This window comes from Macaca mulatta, chromosome 5 (genome assembly GCF_049350105.2).
Source record: "Macaca mulatta isolate MMU2019108-1 chromosome 5, T2T-MMU8v2.0, whole genome shotgun sequence".
Classification (NCBI taxonomy): Eukaryota; Metazoa; Chordata; class Mammalia; order Primates; family Cercopithecidae; genus Macaca; species Macaca mulatta.
In genome coordinates, this window is record NC_133410.1 from 2,354,990 (window position 1) to 2,377,516 (window position 22,527).

The 22,527-nt window shown below is 41.1% G+C and overlaps 1 protein-coding gene across 3 annotated transcripts in view; it reads right to left on the minus strand.

The window, feature by feature from the left end:
• The window catches only part of POLN (DNA polymerase nu), a 170,633-nt gene extending 152,839 nt beyond the window's left edge, over positions 1-17,794 (minus strand). The window contains exons 1-6 of one of the 3 annotated variants that reach the window (XM_015137860.3): positions 17,724-17,794; positions 15,728-16,781; positions 14,290-14,729; positions 11,916-12,144; positions 7,068-7,283; positions 4,221-4,365 (exon numbers count right to left, since the gene is read on the minus strand). In XM_015137860.3, coding sequence (XP_014993346.3) covers positions 4,221-4,365; positions 7,068-7,283; positions 11,916-12,144; positions 14,290-14,729; positions 15,728-16,636 — 1,939 coding nt within the window. In that variant the 5' untranslated portion in view covers positions 16,637-16,781; positions 17,724-17,794. Of the gene's footprint in view, positions 1-4,220; positions 4,366-7,067; positions 7,284-11,915; positions 12,145-14,289; positions 14,730-15,727; positions 16,782-17,198 lie in introns of all 3 variants that reach the window. The other 2 variants (XM_078002888.1, XM_078002889.1) reach the window with 2 other exon arrangements.
• Positions 17,795-22,527: the final 4,733 nt, after the last annotated feature.

Consider the following 22,527-nt stretch of genomic DNA (forward strand, 5'->3'; position numbering starts at 1 on the left):
TTAATAATAAGGGAGAGGGTTCAACAAGCAAAAATTAACTTGAACCTTCTCACAATTTTATATTAAAATAATGTAAGTATGCATGTATACAAATATGTAAAAAAAATTTTAAGAAAATGTCTTTGGGAGGCTGAGGCAGTTGGATGGATCATTTGAGGTCAGGAGTTTAAAACCAACCTAACCAATATGGTGAAACCCCGTTTCTACTAAAAATACAAAAATTAGCCAGGCATGGTGGTGGGTGCCTGTAATCCCAGCTACTCAGGAGGTTGTGGCAGTAGAATCCCTTGAACCCAGGAAGGGGACGTCACAGTGAGCTGAGATCGCACCACTGCATTACAGCTTAGGTGATAGAGTGAGAGTCCGTCTCAAAAAAAAAAAAAAAAAAAAAAAGATAGAAAAGAAAATTGTGTGGAATTACAGATTTCAGTTTAAAAAAAAAAAATACGTGGCCGGGCGCAGTAGCTCACACCTGTAATCCCAGCACTTTAGGAGGCTGAGGCGGGCGGATTACAAAGTCAGGAGATTGAGACCATCCTGGCTAACACAGTGAAACCCCGTCTCTAATAAAGAATACAAAAAACTAGCCGGGCATAGTGGCGAGTGCCTATAAGTCCCAGCTACTCGGGAGGCTGAGGCAGGAGAATAGCGTGAACCCAAGAGGCGGAGGTTGCAGTGAGCCAAGATTGCGCCACTGCACTCCAGCCTGGGCGACAGAGCAAGACCCTGTCTCAAAAAAAAAAAAAAAAAAAACCCATGTTTCCTAATGTATTACAAAGAGACTCCCCAAAAATGTTGTGGAAAAAATTTATAATACTAAAAAAAATAGTAGGACAGGCCTGTAATCACAGCACTTTGAGATGCTGAGGCAGGAGAATCATGTGAGCCCAGGAGTTTGAGACCAGTCTGGGCAACACAGTAAGACCTCGTCTCCATAAAAAAATAAAAAATTAGCCAGACACGGTGGCAAGTGCCTGTATTCCCAGCTACTTAGGAGGCTGAGGTGGGAGGATTGCTTGAATCTGGGAGGTTTAGGCTGCAATGAGCTGTGAACTCCAGCCTGGGTGACAGAGCAACACCCTGTCTCAAAAAAAAAAAAAAAGTAAGTTTACTTCTCTCTCATGTTCTGAGGTGAATGGTCTCAGTAGGTGGTATAGCTATTTTTTAAAGTCACTCAGGGGCCCAGGATCCTTCTAGCATGTTGTTCCACAATCCTCTAGGACACTGTTAGCATTTGCAGGGTTGGAGAAGAATCATTTCAGCTCTGACTGACAGGAAGCAAAGAGGCCAGACAAGTAGGCAGGCTGTCTTGGAGCCTCCCTTGGAAATGGCACCCGCTTGAGCTCACAACGCACTGACAGGCACCTGGCAACTTGGTCAAACCTGACTGCAACAAGATTGAGCCATGTAGTGTAACTGTGTGCCTCAGAAAACAAGGATGGATTCACCGTGGTAAGAAATGAATAATCGCTGCCAAAAAGTTATCTGGAATAATATAAAATGCCCATGATTATGAAGTGGTTGCCATAAAAGGCAGGATAATTAATGACTACATTTGAGCACGGAGAGATTTTAATTGAGTAAATTTTAATTAAGTAAATTTTGAGGTGTTGGCAATGTAAGTGGTAGTTACATGGATGTTCTCTTACATTAAGTTTTGCATTTTTAGTGTTTTTCGTGACAAAGTGTTTTTAAATAAAGAACTATACTTATTTCAAGAAGATATAATAGTCCAATCTTTACTGAAAGTGTATCTTGAGACACCTCAGTCAGTCTAGCAGATAAAAAAATTAGACCCCAAAATGACAAGTATCACAGGTTTAAAACAGTTTGGTGTGACTTAGTGTTTGTAAAAATATTTGTAGTTTATTTCCATTAATTTCTGAGTTTAATTTTGGTATTTATTTGGTAGGAAATAGGCTCATGGAAATGAAAGGCTAATTTACAATACTTTTCTTAGAATAATTTGACATTAACAGCTCAGTATTTGACAAGAATCTGGAGTCAGTTAAAACTTTAGCTCCAGCATCACTCATCAATAATCCACCAGCAATCCAACTTTAATTTGGATTCAAATGATGAAGGAATAAAACTGGTGAGAATCTGTGGTGGAAAGACTCCAAGGTGGTCCTATGATCCCTGCCTCTTGGTATCATGTCCTCACGTAAACCCCCACCCCTCTGAGTGTGAATGGGACTACTGATTAGCTTCTAACCAACAGAACACACCAAAGGCAGCAGCATGTATGTGATCACATTATATAAAACTATAATGTCAGTCTTGTTAGAGAGACTTTTGCTGGCTTAGAAAAAGTGAGCTGCCATATTGTAGGTTGCCCACAGAGAGGATCATATGACAGGAACTGGGGATACCTTCCATACACCAGCCAGTGAGAAACTGAGACCCTTGGTCTGAAAGTCTGTAAGAAAATGAATTCTGTCAACAACCATGTGAGTTTAGAAGAGAATGCTTCCCCAACTGCAGCCTCAGGAGAGACACCAGCCCTGGCTGATACCTGGAGTCCACCCTTGCAGAGGACCTAGCAGAGTCAGGTCCAGGCTCCTGAGGCACAGAAACTGTACAACAATAATTGTGTTGTTTTAAGCCAGTAAGTTTGTAGTAATAATGTTATACAGCAATAGAAAATATAAAATCCTTATGAAAATTCCACTATTTTTCCAAATCCAAGAGAGAAAAGTAGTATCACATATTTTTCTTTTATCTTCTCAATAACCTTTAACAAACAAAAGCCAGAATTTTAACAGGGTATTTTATTTTCAGAGATGGGATCCTGCTACGTTGCCTAGGCTGGACTCGAACGCCTAGGCTCAAGTGATCGTCCCAGGCATTAACGAGGTATTTTAGGACAACAATAAGAGCTGATATGAGATGGACTGTCATAAATTTTTCATCAGACCCTCATATTATAGCTGCCAGAGGCATTTCATTATTCTTACCAGTTTTTGAAGGGGAGTGTATTTCCACCTCTGTCAAGTATACACCACTCTACTATTCAAAAAAATATGGACTAATAAATGTGATTATGATAGTGTCTTACACAATCAATTGCTAGGCATGTAATTTGCACTTAAAAATTCTTACCAGTTTATTAGTGACTTTTACTATAATAAAGTACAGAAGCAACAGCTGCCTGAATATGAATGGATCAAAACGTTAAGTGCAACTGTATCTTAATCAAGAAGCTGTGTTTATAAGAGCTTTTGTGCTAATATTCAGCAATATTCTCAATTATTTCAATTCAATTTCATTTCTCAATTATATCTCACTCACTTATACCTTATTTTGTAGAAGGAGAAACTAATCACAAATTATTGACTTGCAAATTTAAAATAAAAACTGTTTTGCTAGTAGCAAAAAAAGACAACAAAAAAGACAACAAAAAAACACCAAAAACCCTGGTGTTACAAACATTTCAGTGACATTTGTGAGCATATCACTGCTTTTACTTTTTTTTTTTTTTTTTTTTTTTTGAGACAGAGTCTCGCTCTATCACCCAGGCTGGAGATCTCAGCTCACTGCAAGCTCTGTCTCCTGGGTTCATGCCATTCTCCTGCCTCAGCCTCCCGAGTAGCTGGGACTACAGGTGCCCACCACCACACCAGGCTAATTTTTTGTATTTTTAGTAGAGACAGGTTTTCACTGTGTTAGCCAGGATGGTCTCGATCTCCTGACCTCATGATCCGCCTGCCTTGGCCTCCCAAAGTGTCAGGATTACAGGCGTAAGTCACCGCGCCCAGCCCCACTGCTTTTACTATTATACCACGTCATAAACCCATATACACTGATCCAATAATCCTTGCCACCTAAGAGTTTACATTTCTATAGAAGTATAATACACATATTGTCAAAAACATATCTCTTGTTCACCACACACAACAGCAAATACTATGTACAGGTTTGATGACCTGAGAACCAAGATTAAAGCATCCCTTTCAAAGATACTAAAATACCTGATCCAGATTCTAAGGGAATGTTTGACAGAAATACCTGGAATAAGGAAGAGAGTGTTACATTTTTAAAGCAATGAAGGTTAAGGGAACATGAAAGTTAGCAAGCAGAAGTTCAGTCGGCACTGAGTGTAAAAAGGCGCAGAAGCTGGGCTTCATCTGTCTAGATGCATTCGATTTTCAATTCTTAGTCTTTAGAACAACTAACATTCAAAGTATCAAGAGAGAGAAAGGTTCATAAAAATTACTTACTCTCTGTACTCTTTCCCCAAGTCTTAGAATCCACTAAATCACCTGAATGCATAGCAGACATAATCTTCTGAGCAACAGTGGAGAGCGGTGTATTACAGAGATCAAAGCCTACCAATGCCTCATAATTTTCCATTTTCACAAAATCCTAAATGTAAGATTAACATAAGATAAATCCCATATATTAATTCTAAGACTTTAAAACAGGAAATACAATTATTTTGAAAAATGTATATACCAAGACTTTCATTTAAAATGTCTATATTCATAACCATAGAAAATAGGAATCAATCATCCAATAATACGGATAGAAAGAAAAAAGCAAAATAGCTAGAGGCTCAATCCAGGTATCATAGTAAATAGATAAAGAACTTATTTTCTAGGTAACCAATTTAGAAGCAAGCGATCTACTCAAATACTTCCTGAGGTTTGAAAAATGGTATTAAATCTCCAAATAGGCTCACGCCTGTAATCCCTGCACTTTGGTAGGCCGAGGCAGATGGATCACCTGAGGCCAGGAGTTCGAGATCAACTTGGCCAACATGATGAAATCCCATCTCTAGTAAAAATACGAAAAATTAACCGGGCATGGTGGCACCTGTAATCCCAGCTACTCAGGAGGCCTGAGGCAGGAGAACCACTTGAACCCAGGAGGCGGAGGCTGCAGTGAGCTGAGATCACGCCACTGTATTCCAGCCTGGGCAACAAGAGTGAAACTCCGTCTCAAAAAATAAAAACAAAACAAAATAAATCTTCAAATAAACATATCTAGTAACACAATGATTATAACTAACTTCAGTAATTATGGCAGACACACAACTACCATCCCTGCCTTGATCAGTCCTGCTGGTCCCCTGGCCTGAGCAAGCGAAAGTTTGGGTGGGGACAGTATAAATCAAACATCTGGGCAGGGGCATGGTGGCTTACACCTGTAATGCCAGCATTCTGGAAGGCCAAGGCGGGTAGATCACTTGAGGTCAGGAGTTTGAGACCAGCCTGACCAACATGGTGAAACCCCGTCTCTACTGAAAATACAAACATTAGCCAGGTGCAGTGGTGCACACCTACAATCCCATCTACTCAGGAGGCTGAAGCAGGAGAATCACTTGAACCTGGGAGGCAGAGGTTGCAGTGAGCTGAGATCGTTCCACTCAATTCCAGCCTGGGTGACAGAGTTAGACTCTGTCTCAAAAAATTAATTAACAAATAAAATAAATCAAGCGTCTGGCCACACATCTAAGTATCTGACACTAATTTAAAGAGAATTTGCTACCATAAACCAGGAAACCAGATGACATATTTTCCACATTATTGGAGAAAAGAAAAATTTTAAGTAAACTCTCTATCCCAAGACAGAATACAAAAAAATATATACAACAAAAATGTTGCTCAGGTGATATGGAGCTGATAGCAAAATTGTAAACAAAATTTATTGCTACAAAATTAAGGTTTACATAACATTTTAAATAACAAACACAATAACTGGAAAATATTTTTGTTCGATGGGTTTCAAAAATCAAGAGGGTTCATCTGTCATCCAGGTATGCCTGTTTTCTGATGGTTATAGCTAAAAAATTCCACAAAGAGCACCCAAAACATGTAGTTTTTAGATTGGCACTCCATATTACAAACAGGTGAGGAATATTCTTAAAGGTATTCCTACAAAGCTCACAAGGTATTTGTCATAGGCCACGTATAAATTAAGCACTGAAGAAGCATCTGATGTAGTAACAGATGAGCTACTTCAAATTATTTTAGACCAACCCTTATTTTCTGGTTGCCCAAATACCATTATTAAATATAATTAAACATTTTTGCTCTTAAACTGATTAAAATAGTATCATACATCTTTTGAACAACCACTTTTACAGAATTTTGAAATTCAAATTTCATTTGAAAGTCATTTATGATGTGTAAGTCACATTAAAGTCAAAGCACTGCTGGGCTGTCTTGTAGAAAACTTTGAGTCCCCAGAATTCAGACTCTAAAATGAATGATGGCCAAGGAAGTCCTAATACTCTGCGGTACAAGTAGGGACATTAAAACAGTCTAAAGGTCCATAGCAGGGAATTATGGAGTAATACAATTTAAGCAGCAAAATTTTATCTGACAATCAAACACGAGGGGACCTGGCTATTTCACATATTAAGGTCTATAGATTTAAAAATGCTGACTAGAAGTTCTACACATTTTAAAATATTTAATAGCGGCTGAGCGTGGTGGCTCACGCTTGTAATTCCAGCACTTTGAGAGGCCGAGGAGAGGGGATCATGAGGTCAGTAGATGGAGACCATCCTGGCCAACATGGTGAAACCCCATTTCTACTAAAAATACAAAAAATTAGCTAGGCGTGGCAGTGCACGCCTGTAGTCCCAGCTACCCGGGAGGCTGAGGCAGGAGAATTGCTTGAACCTGGGAGGTGGAGGTTGCAGTGAGCCAAGATCGTGCCACTGCATTCCAGCCTGGAGACAGAGTGAGACTCCATCTCAAAAAAAAAAAAAAAAAAAATTTAACAGCAGAAAATTTCTATTTCTAAAAAGAAAGTAAAGGAGAGAGATAACTATATTTAAAAATATTTGCATTATGTAATAATGCTTTTTCCCAGTAAGTAAAAAATTACCAGGACTAAGTACCACTAACATGCTCAAGTCATAAAAAGCACTGGTACTCTGAATGTACCACATGAGAAAAAAGCCAAATTAATACTTGAATTCATCAAATGAAATGTCCCATTGACCTCAAATTTTAAAAATTTAGTAGTGTTTATTATATACAGTCACCTCCTAATAAATAAAAGAGCACATGTAATAAAGATTCGGTTTCCAGTAATTGTCAATCTTCAAGACTAACAGCCTTAATCTTTGATTGAGTTTCTAAATTCTCCACAATATCTTTCAGATAATCTTCATCTTTTAAAAAATATACATATAATTCTCTTTCCATTTGATGTAATTTATTATTTGCCAAAGTTTTTCTTTTTGTCTTCACATCAGCAAGAATATCAGTGAGGAGATGATTTAGCTTATTCAGTTGAGATTCAACTTGATGAAACTGCTCTGTTAACTCCTAAAAAAAGGAAAATAAAAATAAAAATTCAAACACTTTTTTCCTAACACCAATTATAAAATTAAAGTATAATTTACATGGAAAGACTTTAAATGACTTAATAACTTCCCACAATTTTAGCAATAAATAAGCCTCAATTTAAAATCCATAATAGGTTTAATATAAATTTAATAGTAAGATTAATTGCAACAGTTTCTGATAGGTAATTTTAACTGATTCAAAGGAAACTCTTCCTGAAGAGTACTTGATATGTACGCTGTTCTGTGCATTCATATATTCAACAAATACTATTGTGCCAAGTACTGTTTTAGAGATTACTGATACAAGAATGAATAAAATCTCCCTCATGGAGCTTATATTCTGCTTAATTAGTCAAACCTTGTTTTAGCTTATTCTCTGTTTATTCTAGACAGAAAGTACAGAGAAAGTTGAAATGAAGACCAATAAAAGAGAATTATCTCAACACAAATCTCCATTTTTCATTTTTTCTTATTATCTTACCAAATGGAATTACATGACATTCCACGAAAATTATGCTGACTAATCATGTAATTTTCCTGCTCAAGAATCTAGACATGCCGACCCTTCACATTTATTATTATAAATTCAAAATCCTTAGTGTCTAGCATTTAAACTAGATTAACAAGTTTTCATAGCTTTCTAATCAAGCACTCTACTTACAAATTTTAGCCAGTATCACCAAAGAGGTTCTCAGAAAAATCTGTTGCTCTAACTACCCTCAATTGTCTACAGCTTCTAGGCATGGTCCACAAGCATAATTATCTGAGGTACTTGTTATGAATACAGATTCCTGTACCCCCTACTAGATTAAATTACTTAATCTCTGTACAGAGCTAGGAACCTGCATTTTGAAATGCTCCCTGATGATTCTAATGTACAAGTTCAAGAATGACTACCTAAGACCTGTCATAAATGCCAATTCACAGAGCAGTACTTCTTAAAATACATATTTTTGAAAATCAAGTAATTTCAACATTTTATCTACATTTAGTGATCTCCTCTAAGACAAACTTGATAAACTTGAATATACTGAGAAACAACAATCTCATCTTTACCTTCAATTAAATACTAAAGATCATACAGTTGCTAAAATATTGCTACAGAGACTGAAGTTCAGCTTCATTAATAATAGAAACACAAGTTAAAATTGATACAGCATTTTACATCACATTGAGCTAGGGAAAAATGCTAATGATACCTACTGATAAGATTGGAGTGAAATTACCATATTTTAGTGATTCTTGGATGCATTTTTTTTTTCACATTTTAACATATCTGAAATGAAGATGCATCTTAATCAAGAACATCACATGACTGTTTCTGGCCAGGTACTCTTAAGAAATACTTTCTCATCAACATTCTTGATATACAGTGTGGAAAATTACAGACAACTCTGAATCCAAAAATAACTTAGAAGAATTGAACATTGAAATGTGATGCTTTAGAACTACCCTAACCATTTAAATTGACTTATTTTTTTTCCTTTTAACATATGTCCAAGAGTGGTATGATAAAAATCTATGTCTACCTACACATAGGTAGGTAAAAGATCTTTTCTACTAAGTATGAAAAACAAAAATTCTTAATAAAGAAAACATTGTGTCGCTTTAACTAAGAGGTTTTTTTAGCAATTCATAAAATGATGGTGTGCCAAATGATCAATGGTGTCTAGTGGACGCTTAAATAGTGCTGGTAGCATTATAAACTCCTTTAAAAGGCAATCTGGCAGTATCAAAGGCAAAAAATGTGTATATACCACCCCGGCACAAAAAACCCCAATGATCCTATTTCTAAGAATTTATCCAGATGGAAGTATCCAACAACAAAAAGCTATATACACAAAGATATACATGATATTGTTCAAGAGCAAATAAAAGAAAAAAATGAAGACTATCAAAATGCCCAATAACAATAACCAGCTACAAAATTAATGGCATAGTAATTAAATCAAGACAGTATAGTTAACATTAAAAGTTAAGAAAACTTTAGAGAGTAAAAATGTTTATTTCATCATGCTAAGTAAAAACAAAACTATGGTCTTTGCTGAGGGTCTTTAGAAGTTAGCACCACGGCAAAAGACATGAAGGTCAAAATTAAGAACTACAGGACTGTCCCATTTGACAGCCACTTTGTCAACTAGAACCAGAACATGAACTGCTGGCAGAACTACCTGGACTTCTACCACTCCAAGAAGGCAATGACTGCTAAAGGGGGTGATGTCTCTGTGTGCAAATGGTACTGGCATGTGTAGAAGTCCCTCTGCCCCGGCCGGGCGCGGTGGCTCAAGCCTGTCATCCCAGCACTTTGGGAGGCCGAGACGGGCGGATCACGAGTTCAGGAGATCGAGACCATCCTGGCTAACACGGTGAAACCCTGTCTCTACTAAAATACAAAAAAAATTAGCCGGGCGAGGTGGCGGGCGCCTGTACTCCCAGCTACTCGGGAGGCTGAGGCAGGAGAATGGCATGAACCCGGGAGGCGGGGCTTGCAGTGAGCTGAGATCCGGCCACTGCACTCCAGCCTGGGCAACAGAGCTAGACTCTGTCTCAAAAAAAAAAAAAAAGAAGTCCCTCTGCCCTATATCCTTGACCTGGGACAAAGGCACGCTTCCTGGGAAAATCTGAACTGGCTCCACCCCACCTTTCCTCTGTTCTCCATCCTTCTCCCAGGGTGGTAGAGGGGGACCTAGGTACATGATGATCCCTACCCTGGGTCCGTGAATTAGGACTTAACTAATAATAAAAACTTAATGGAAAAGTGTAAAGAAAACTATATGCCTTACAATTACTAAGAAAAAGAAAAATGACACAGGAATATTAATATTAGACAAAAGAATATTAAGACAAAAAGCATCACAGGAATAGTCATTATGTAACGCTAAATGCTTTAATTCACTGCAATTTAAAACGATCAGGATATTCACTGTGATTTTAAACCTAGATATAACTTATAAAACAGACTCAAAATACATAGAGGAAAAAATGATATACAACTACACGGAGAAATTTTCTTCTTTTTTGAGACCGAGTCTTGCTCTGTCACCCACGAAGCAGTGCAGAGGCACGATCTCGGCTCACTGCAACCTTTGCCTCCCGGGTTCAAGCGATTCTCCTGCGTCAGCCTCCCAAGTAGCTGGGATTACAGTTGTCCGCCACCACGCCCAGCTAATTTTTGTATTTTTAGTAGAGATGGGGTTTCACCATCTTGGCCAGACTGGTCTTGAACTCCTGACCTTGTGATCCACCCGCCTCAGCTTCCCAAAGTACTGGGATTATAGGCGTGAGCCACTGCGCCTGGCCTACGTGGAGACATTTTCGAATCCACCATCACAGTGGAAATTTGTATACAATTCTCAATAGATCAAGAAGACAAAAATCAGTAACGGGAGACCTTTCAAAAAACAAATCACAGATACCACTTCACACCCATCAGGATGGCTACTATTTTAAGAACCACAGGAAATAAGTGTTGGCAAAGATGTGGAGAAACTGGAATTGTGCAGCTATGAGACATACAAGACTATCATAGGAGTAAGATCTATAGTAATAAAAACTGTAAATAACCTAAATGTCTGTCAATCTAACAGATAATTTCATTGTGGAATATCACACAATGGAATACTAACTACACAAAAGAGAACACTATGAATGAACTATAGCTTTACATATGAGTGAGTCTCAAAAACACGTTAAGCCATTGAAAAAGCAAGCAAGTCATTGAAGGATACATACCTTCAATATACATACCTTCGGTATACCAACACCAGTGTAACAGCATATAAAGTTCAAAAACACATAAAATTAAGTCTAAGAGAGGCCGGGCGCGGTGGCTCAAGCCTGTAATCCCAGCACTTTGGGAGGCCGAGACGGGTGGATCACGAGGTCGGGAGATCGAGACCATCCTGGCTAACATGGTGAAACCCCGTCTCTACTAAAAAATACAAAAACCTAGCCGGGCGAGGTGGCGGGCGCCTGTAGTCCCAGCTACTCGGGAGGCTGAGGCAGGAGAATGGCGTAAACCCGGGAGGCGGAGCTTGCAGTGAGCTGAGATCTGGCCACTGCACTCCAGCCTGGGCGGCAGAGCGAGACTCCGTCTCAAAAAAAAAAAAAAAAAAAAAAACATTAAGTCTAAGAATATATATATATGTGTGTGTATGTGTGTGTATAATAAAACTATACATAAAAGCAAGAAAATGATGAACAAAATTAAGCATGGTAGTTACTCTTTGAAGATGAGAGAGGAATTATGTTAGGAGGAGCATGTACCAGTAAGTGTACACAGAGGATTTTAAAGATACAAAGGCAATCCTGTGTTTGCTAAGATGAGTGAAAAAAATACAGAGGCAGTTTTATTTTTTAACACTAATATAAACATTACATATCCTTTTGTGTCTGAAAAATTGTATACATTTTAAAACTTCTGTGCACACTCATCAAAACTATCTGAAATACATATTTATATGTGAACAAAAATTAGGAGACATAGAAATATATTTTATATTAAGGCAATGGAATTGGGGTAATATTTTCCTCATGTTAACATTTTCTTTAATATCTTTTAAAACAAGCATTTTTTAAAAAAGCATTTTTAACTACTATGGCAAATACCCACCTGATCACTAAGCAAAAGCTGATTTCCTCCTTGATACAAAGCATCACAAAGCATGTCCACATCCTTATTCCGTTTGGACAGAAAGAAAGAATGTTCTTGAGCAGATACTGCCAACTGATCTTGTACTAAAGAAACATTCTGTTTCAATTTCTCAGCCACTTCTTCAAGGTTTCCATGAGTTAGAAACAATTCTTTTTTCTTATTCTCTCCCTCTAAAAGTTGGTAAAGCCTAAAATGTAAAAATTAAAATTATAGGGAAAAATTATCAAGTCAGTATCATTTTCAAAATTATAATCCACTGTATTGGGGCATTTGTGGAGATAGCTAAGTAACAACTTATAAAAATATTGGCCGGGTACAGTGGCTCACGCCTATAATCCTAGCACTTTGGGAGGCCAAGGTGGGCAGACTGGCTGAGCTCAGGAGTTCAAGACCAGCCTGGGCAACATGGTAAAACCCCATCTCTACTAAAATACAAAAAAATGTTAGCCAGGCATGGCAGCATGCACCTATAGTCCCAGCTACTCAGCAGGCTGAGGCAGGAGGATTGCTTGAACCCAGGAGGCAGAGGTTGCAGTGAACCAAGATCGCGCCACTGCACTCCAGCCTGGGCAACAGAGTGAGACGCCGTCTCCAAAAACAGAAATAATAATAATAATAATAATAATTTGTGCGCCTGCAAAAATCAAGCAACTGAAACCATTCTAACTGTAACGCTATCTCAGTACAGAAATATATATTCTAACTACTACATTAGATAAGCAGTCTATTACTGAATCCCAGTTTCCCCACCATCCAAGTTTTAGATATAAAATTCTTCTTAACTGCCACTAACCTACTTCAAAGTGCAATTCAGAGATACCTCCCAAGAAAACACTTGTCTCACAGAATGTAACGATGATGTAGTAGAAACAACAGGCTATGGCTCATGCCTGTAATCCCAGCACTGTGGGAGGGTTACTTGAGCCCAGGAGTTCAAGACCAGACTTGGCAACATATTGAAGTCTCATGTCTACAAAAATAATTTTTTTTTTTAATTAGCCAGGCATGGCGGCATGTGCCTGTAGTCCTAACTACTCAGGAAGTTGAGGCAGGAGGATCACTTGAGCCCAGAAGCTGGAGGCTGCAGTGAGCTATCATCACATCACTGCACTCCCACCTAGACAAGAGAGTGAGACCTTGTCTTAAAAGAAAGAAAGGTAAGGGAAGGAAGGGAAGGAAGGAAGGAAGGGGAGAAAGAGAGAGCAAGGAAGGGAAAGGAAGGGAAAGGAGGGAAAGGAAGGAAAGGAAGGAAGGAAGGAAGGAAAAAACAAGCAAGCAAGCAAGCAACGAATTTGAAACAGAAGACCTAGGTCTAGGTCTGAGTTTTCTGTTACGTGAAACCTAGGGCATATCAATCTCTGAGACTTATTTCCACATCTTAACTACTCCACATCTTAACCTACCTGTATTACTGGATTGTGGTGGGATTAAAAGAGAAAAACTAAAATTGTAAACAATGTAAAATATAAAAATAAATGTAAATTTTAAACAATGTAAAATGTAAATAGTTACATAAATAGCTATAATAGTAAACTTTTGCTCAGAATTTTTTAAAAAGTTATTTTTTTAATCAAGTTGTAACAGACTTTCTAAAACTGGTTCAATCCCAAAGCTGCCAATTACATTCTTACAGATGTAACTCCACAATTTCAGGGGTATCATTCACATAGATCATGATGTCAGTGGTACCCCCTGAAATTGTGCAATGAGGCAACCCTATCCAGGCCCCTCATTTTATTAATAAGAAAACAAAAAGATTAGATGCTCTTACCCTAGTCCTGGAGAAAAATGAGGAGTAGGAGCCAGATTTTTGAGGTCTTAAGACTACTTCAGCCCTCCAATTTTCAGTATCCCTCTGCCCTCAATTGCTCAGACATCCAGATGAAGCTTGGGAGCTAGCATTCATTCTCAATGATTCTCCTGACTACACACAGAAATGAAGTCTTCTCCCCTCTCTACTGCTACCTTCTCCAAATGCAGTCAATCCCCTGCCCAGCAATACCTACCATGCTGAGCTGTATTCAAACTTCTTGCCCCAAATCTAAAATAAGGTATATAAATAATAATGTCTAAAGGGGAATAAAACCCATTCGTTCCTCCACCTCATCCACTTAAGCTACAAAGTAGCTATTTTCAGATCTAACATAAATGGAATAGGCAGCAAAAAAACTAAAAATGAAAAAAGGCATATGAAAATGGAAAAAAAATAGAAAGATCAAAAGTGAAATGCAAAGAATTGTTAAAAACTTCCAAAATTTTAGCTCAAACTCTCTCTAGTATTTTGCAAAAACAAAAGGAAAAATTTACTAAGGAAACAATGAAGCATACATACCTATGAGTAGAATAATCCTTAGTATCAATGGTATTCCTTGGATTTATCTGCTGAGAAACTGATGGATCTGTTAATATTTCTAATTGCTTGTAGAGCATCACGTTACTTTGACTAAGTTCTTGAACCAAATTTTCAAGTTCACGATATATGTCCCAATGCTTTCTTAATTCAATTTCATACGATAACTGTAGAAGTTCAAATGATGCCTTTTGTTTTATTAATTGATTTAAAACCAACTCTTGTCTTGCTGTGTAATAATCTTGTTTAGCAATCTGCAGATCAAAATCTCCCTTTACCACTGGCATATTCAATAACTGGGCATTCTCTCTTACCACAGCAGGTAAACTTCTGTCTTTTATTTGAGTGATCTGTTCTTCAAGTTTCATAATCTCACTGGTCAAGCTAGAAATTTTAGCTTCTAAATTTTCTTTGTCCACAGCCTATACAAAGAAAAGCAATCACATTTCAAACTGTATGCCTAAATTTGAAATCATCTTAAGATTATTTTCACTTTCCACTTTAGGTGACCAGATAATAAGCTCAATGAATGAAAACTAATTTAATATTCATATAAACCAAAATTACAGTTTAAAAGGGAAAAATGTGGACTAAATTAAGGATATGAATTACTAAATTTTACTGCTATTACTACCATATATATAGTAATGGCTACCAAAATAGAGATCTTATTATACTTGTTTTACTCAATCAAAATCATTATTAATAGCACACTATTCACTGAATCCAAGTGTATGTTACTAGTTTTTCTTAAGTTAAAATTACCTCAATAGGTCCTAGTCAGCCAGTTGATTTTAGCACTTCTACATAACCATTGGATTTCCTATATTATTCCAGTTTTTTGTCAGCTATAGAAACTAACGTGGTGCTGATATTCAGATTCAGAAATGTTACATTTTTTACTCAAGTATCTAGCAGTTATATTACCCAGAAAGCAAGCTCTCCAAGAGTGCAGACAGACATCTGCAATACATCTATCCATATATTCTCAAAAAGAAATCAGTTTCAGTCTACTGAACCTGGACCTCTGACTTCATTAGCACTATGCTCTGGTTGGAGCAAATGAGGCAGAATACCCAAAATAAAGCAATTAGTTTCTAGCCACATCCTAAAAAGAAAATTTCAGTCCAGTCTGTATCTGCATCACACAAATTTAAAATTCAGAATGCAAATTAAAGCACGTTTGTTTAAAATAAACTAGATAATGTGGTTGAGATAATTACTATTGCTGCCCTCCATTAACGTACGAATCTATTTGTATGAAACACTGACACAGATCACAAACAAACACTGAACAATGAGAAAATAAAATGTAATCTCTTATTAGATGCCCCATTCTAAAGTACTTCAATAGCAATATTATATCCTCTATTCCTAACAATAATTACAATGTGAATCCAATCTCATTTCTTATGCTTACCTTGCTGGTTAGGCTATGAAGAGTCTCCTCTGCCCATTTTATACTTGACTTCATGCTTGAATTACTTGCTTTCAAGTGAATTAATTGATGTTGAGCACAAATGTACGCCAGCTGCAGTCTAGCCATCTCTAGTCGTCTCTCCTCAAGGATTTCTTGATTATCACAAATAGATGGTGTCTGTATATCTAAAAGCTGAAAATTGTCTTCATTTGAACTTTCAACTACTTCATGTATACCCTGAAAGAACTGTTTTTTGGTATACAAAGTTAACGCTGCTGTGCTTTGCTCTTCCTGACTTAGGTATTTTTCCAAGGAAAATTGCGATAAAAATACCAGTGGACTTGTCCCTTGACCTAAATTAGAATGTCTGAAGAACATCATCAATTGTGTAACTTCATCAGTAAGAGCCTGAAGTTCATTACTGATCTTAGTATTCATTGCATTTAGAATTCCTTGACTCTGCTTCAGCTTTTTAGTGGCTGATTCTTCTTTAGCATTTAACCTCAGAGATTTGTGGCTAGTTACTGAAGCCATCAATTGACATTTATTACGCCGCTGAATTTTTAGGTTCTTTAATTTCAGTAGAGTTTGAACCTCATCCTCTAATTTCTCCAGCTCTTTGTCATCCAGTCTAGGTGTCTTCAAATCAGAAGTTTTACACGTTTTAAGAGCTTCATCCAGTGCCGCCCCTTCTAGGATGGGCTTGCCTGATTTCTGAAGAACGCTAAAAGCTTCCAATTCTCTTTCAGACAACACGTTCTGTTCATTCACATTCCCACAAAACCACTTCAGAAACGATTCATCTTCAATGCCCTCAAACAACCAGTCAAAGTCTTCTCCATTAAGATTATCAGCTTTGGGAAAACCAATTTTTTTTAATGTTTCCACAAACTCATTTCCACAACTCATGGTTTAACTACCCCAATTTTGTTGTATCTGATGTGGGTTTACGGTGTTGATTTTTAGAAAATAAATCCAAACAGAAAAAAACTACGTTTTATACCAAGTCCACAGAGAAGGGAAAATCTATTTTTAGAATCTATAATGATTCCTCCTGGGGGGGAAGAAAACAAGTATTAGACCACAAATATGACGACAGTGTTTTTAAAAAGAAGACACAGACAAATATCACATGATATCCGAGAGCAGGATAATTGGCAGGCAGTCGTAGCTGCAATGTTTGATGATGATAAAGAGAAACAATTAGGCTAGTTCTCAGAAAACCCCAAAAGTAACGAAAATTAATTAACAAGAAAGTGGATCTATTTGGATCCACTTTATCGTTTTTTCCAAAGATAAAATGGTTTAAAATGCATTACTCTTTATAGAGCAACGTTTGTTTGTAATTCAAAATAAATGGATCCAAACAAACCCAAGTCACCAGGAGGCTAGGCAGCCTCTCTTCCCTGCCCTCCGTATGTAAGAAAACGCAAATAAGTATGGCACATCTTCTGAAGAATCAACTATTTACCTCAACGACTCGTCGGGCAAGGCTCTACCTCCAGAGTCCACTACCGCGGCGCGGAGAACAGCAGGAGCAGCAGGGAAGCGCGCGGCCACAATTAAGGGCGCTTCGGGCCGGCCTTCAGCCAGCGCTGAGGCAGCCGCGACGCCGGGGCCGCGCGAACCCGAGGCGGCGTCAGGCCCAGGGATCCGCGGCCCCGAGGCTGCGATACACCTGACGCGCCAGCGGCAAAACCTTCCTTCCGAGAGTCACCCAGCTGTGACACCTAAGCACGCTAACAGAACGAACGCAGAAGCCCACCGAATCGCCGTCGACACCGAGCTGCAGACGCGGGGTGACCGGCCCTGCGCAGCCCCCGCCCCAGCTCCTCGTCCCGCCGACCGGGCCGTGATGCCCGGGCAGCTGCCGGAGCACCTGGAAGGAGTCCCCAGAAGCTCAAGAAAAGAAGAGGCAGCGGGGTGCAGTCGGGGATCGCGGCCACTACTCCAGTCCCACACCCCGGCGCCCAGAACCCAGGCCCGCGTCAGTCACCTGAGGAAGCTCCGCTAGCTTCTCACAGGAAACCGCCGCCACCGCCCTCCGTAACCCGCGCGCCTCGCACTGCCTGACGGGAGCGCCGGGACGCGCGCACGCGCAAGGCGGTGGCGTGGTCGCGGGGATGACCGTTTGCGCAGGCGTGGTGTCAAAAGAGGCGGAGTCGGCGAGGCTGGACTATGGGGTGGAGCTGAGCAGGCGGCGCTCCGCCCCCGGCCGCGGCGAGCAACCTGCCTCCTGGGCGGGGCGCAGGCCAGAGAGAGGCAGGGTCTCGGCCGGGCAGGGCGGGGACAGGGCCAGGAAGGGGCGGGGCCTGGGAAGAGGGCGGGGCCTGGGCAAGGATTGGGGTGTAGAGGAGTGCGGTGGGGTATAGTGGGGCGCCCTCTGCGGAGCCGAAGCTGCGGGCCTGCTCTCAACGGAGCCGTCAGTTGTGCTTCAGGCCTGCCCTGCCCCGTACCTCAATCTAAACCCTCTGAAGGCACTTTTGAGGGGTACAAAGAGAAGCACAGGTTGGTGGTTGGGAGACAGGCTGGAGCCCGGCGGTGATAGCGCTGGCCCCCGAGAGAGACGAGTTCCCACATCCACAGCAGCCGGAGCAGTGCCTGGTACATTTTAAGGGTTAGGGATTGTTCGCTTAGAATCTTTTACAATGAACTTTATTTTGCAAAAGCACTTAATTCCCAATCCCTCACCTGACCACTATGTAAAAGCTGACTTCCAGCCGGGCGCGGTGACTCATGCCTGTAATCCCAGCACTTTGGGAGGCCGAGGCGGGTGGTTCATGAGGTCAGGAGTCCGAGACCAGCCTAGCCAAGATGGTGAAACCCCATCTCTACTAGAAAATACAAAAATTAGCCGGGCGCGGTGGTGGGTGCCTGTAATCCCAGCTACTCGGGAGGCTGAGGCAGAAGAATCGCTTGAACCCAGGCAGGCGGAGTCTGCGGTGAGCCGAGATCATACCACTGCACTCTAGCCTGGGCGACAGAGCAAGACTCCGAATCAAAAGAAAAAAAAAAAGCTGACTTCCTCCACAATTCCATTTTCAAAATGTTAGAAATGAACTCACATAAACGGAGTGGCCTGAGTTAAATACAAAGATGTATTTAACTCAGGGAGGATGATACACTATTTCCAAAGAGGATGGCAGTCAGTGAAAGATGACTGAAACGGGACTGCTAAATTTCATGCGAATCTGGCTGATGCCCTACAGCCCAGTGAAACCAGACCTCTCTATTGGACAGAATTCGTTTGCATCTCTATCAAACAAAAATCCTTTGCCACTCCTCAGTCTTCCACAGGTTAGCAGGGGCTTTGGTCATGGGTAAATATAATGGAACTCCCTCCCTTCAGCTTCAAATGACCCTAAAGGTGGCTTGTTAGACAATCTTCTAGTCCAGGGTGACTAGGTAGAAGTCGTTTGGATAGTTTTTCTTAACATTTTCAAGGAGAGAAATAAGAATGTTCTAAGGCAAATATTGTAATCTGATAAGAGTCAAAGATTTTCCTATTCATTCTTCACTTGTTTTACGTTTTTATCCTCCTCTTTTAAAAGTCAATGAGGCCTAAAATGATCTGAAAAACAAACATGACGGGAAAAATTTCAGAGTGGTGCCCAATCTGCAGGCGGGGAAACCAGGGATGCTGGAAAGGGGAGGCCTGGTGGGAGGACCCCTGCAGCCCAGGGTTGGAGGTCCGGGGGTGTGCATCAGGAGACAGAGTTGAGCCAGTTTGGACAGAAGGAAGTGGGAGCTGTGCAGGCAACGCCTTCCAGAAATGTTGCTGATGAGGCAAAGACTGAGTGGGAGGAGCGTGACAGAGAGAAAGAGAGAGATACAGAGAGACACAGAGAGACAGACAGAGAGAGACAGACACAGAGACAAAGACAGAGACAGAGAGACAGAGATACAGAGACAGAGAGAGACAGACACAGAGACAGAGAGACAAAGACAGAGACAGGGACAGAGACAGAGAGACAGAGTCAGAAAGAGAGACACAGAGAGAGACAGACACAGAGACAAAGACAGAGACAGAGAGACAGAGACAGAGAGAGACAGACACAGAGACAGAGAGACAGAGACAGAGACAGAGACAGAGAGACAGAGTCAGAAAGAGAGACACAGAGAGAGACAAAGACACAGAGACAGAAAAACAGAGACAGAGACAAACACAAAGAGACACAGAGACAGAGACAGAGACACAGAGAGAGAGACAAGAGACAGACAAAGGAGAGAGAGAGAGCATGCAAAACGACACAAGCTGAGGGGGTGGGAATGCAGGGCTGAGGGGAGGATTTTTTATTTTGTTTTGTTTGAAAATGAGAGGAACTTGGGGATATTTATAGACTGCAAGGAGGAACTCTGAGGAGACAGCATTAAAGATGGCAGAAAGACAAGGGGCTCCTTTATAGAAAGAGATCCCTGGAGGGCAGGAGGGGTGCACTCCAGAGCCCTGAAGGCCGTTCTAGAAACCCACTTTCCTAGTGACTCCTGGGTGGTTTCTTGGGCCACAAATTAATTCTCCATCTGATTTTGAATTGCTGACCATAGTTATTTGTTGCAAAGGTGCTTACGAGACCATAAAAGCCATAAAAACATTAAGTAAAAATTACAACAGTATCAGCCCCTAGAGTACACACGACAAACACAATAGGTTTAACTATACAGACATGGAAAGTTTTCTTCAGCTTGCCTTGGGAATTTAAGAAAGCAAGTATGTTACACTTATTTCCAGGGTAAGCTTTCTTTTCAGCAGTCAAAATTATTTGGAGTTTTAGTAAGGTCAAAAGATAAATGGAACTCAGGAATTAATCCTCCCTGAGAAAGCCCATGAGAAGATAATGGACTAAACAGACCTAAAGACAGAGCTGTGAGGATCAAGTGTTTTTGCTGTTTGCTTTTTCTCCTTCCAGTGGAAGCGATTTTCTCCTATTAGTATTTAAAAAATATTTTAGGTTTTGGACAATATCTTTTCAGACTATTTTTAAACTTTAGAAGTAACAGTCAGATGCTAAAGATTATTTGTTTTAGATGTAGTTTTCCATGAATTTTGTGGGACTCTATTCTGCAAGCAATGGAGAATGGGGGGGTGTTTTCAAGCAGGAGAGTGAATTCTCAGATGTGTGTTAGAAGCCTAATTCTGCAAGACCAAAAATGACAAAAGGTGGTAAGAGACAAGATACAGGACCACTGTTGCAGCATGTAGGAGAGGAGGAGAGAGCTGGACAGAGGGAGCTGCAGGAGCTGGCAGAGCCTGGGGCCTGATGACTAGCCTGGGTCCGCGAGACTCTGGGGTTTCCAGCTGAGCAGGGAGTGGCATTTCTTCCTAGTCTTCCTACTAATCCTTCCCATTAAGAAGAAAGAAGACCATAGGGTTGGGAAAGAGTTTGTTTTCCATCCTGTTGACATTCATGTGACAAAGTGAGAACTCAGTCCCCAAACTCAGGAGCAGGTTTGGGTCAGCACAAGCCCAAAGGAGGTGACAGAGTTCATTCACCAAGGTGGCCATGTGGAGAGGGCCTTTGAAGTGGGGAGGAATGGGGACCACAAGGGCTGGCAGCGGAGACTGGGACTGGTGGGGTGTCAGAAAGGGCCTCAGGACAGGAGGAGGAGTTGTGAGCCCCTGAGGCTCAGCAGGTCAGTGGCATAACCGTTTACATTCTAGAAAGATCCCCATGAGGCTGGAGTGCACGGGGCTGACCTGGCCAGCGACTCGGAAAGGAGGAAAGAGTAATGTGAGAAGGTCCTGTGGTGATTAGCCCAGATGATTCCAGTGCCTAATTTGGGTGGCCATAATCTCAGCAAAATATGGTGGGAAGGGATATAGGGGGCTCAGGGCCCACTTCCCAGAGGAGGTTGTGCCTGAGCTGGTGAATGCAGGGAGCAGGTGGGAGTGGGGGGCTAAAGTCAGTGCAGGGGTGGGCCGAATTGAGCTGAAGGACAAATGGTGGTGTTTGGGTTTAATCTGGAGGCCATGGGGACCCAGAGGAGGACTTTAGGGAGGGGAGCAAGGAGACCTTTGAGGTCATTCAGGCTGCCAAGAAGAGGGTGGGTGGGAGGCTGCAGGCAAGTGTCCTACTTGTAGGGGGACTTGCTATAACCCAACAAGCACAAAGATGGAAAACAGAGATGGACTCTGCTTGGAGAATCAAGGGCTTCCCAAAGGACAGGGATCCTGTCCCAGGTATCCCACTCTCCAGCCTGGTGAGCAGGGGAGGGGTGCATCTCCAAATCTCAGCGTGCCACCTGTGAGAAGGGCCCAGCATGATGATACCAGGTACCAATCATACATAGAACTGGGCACAGCCCCTGGCACCTGCATGCCCTCGATAGAAAACAGTAGTGGTGATCCCAAATCATAATATTTGGGATTTAAACGTCCACATTTACATGAACGACCAAATCCTGGTGGCTCTAAGGCCCCAGCCACATTCCCAGGAGGAACTGATTTCTATCCTGGGGTGCTCCCCACTAATGACCTCGAGGGCTCCTGGGGCACACACAGGTTCAACGATCCAGACTCTGCTGCTGGGGGTTGGGGGAGCTCAGATTCCTCCGAGGCCCCCGGCAGGCACCCTCCATGGCCACCCCACAACCTGCTGGTGGGTCCCACTGGGCCATCTCCAATGCATAGCTGCCATGTGCACAGCGTGGCGACTAAACACTCAGGAGCCCCCATATGACCACCCGGCTCCATCAATTCTCCAGCACTCAAAGCAGGCATGTCCTCTCAGCTGCCCATTGCTGGGCCCCCCAGGACTCCTCCCTCTGCACCAGGGTAGCTGGGCCCACACCGCCCCAACCCT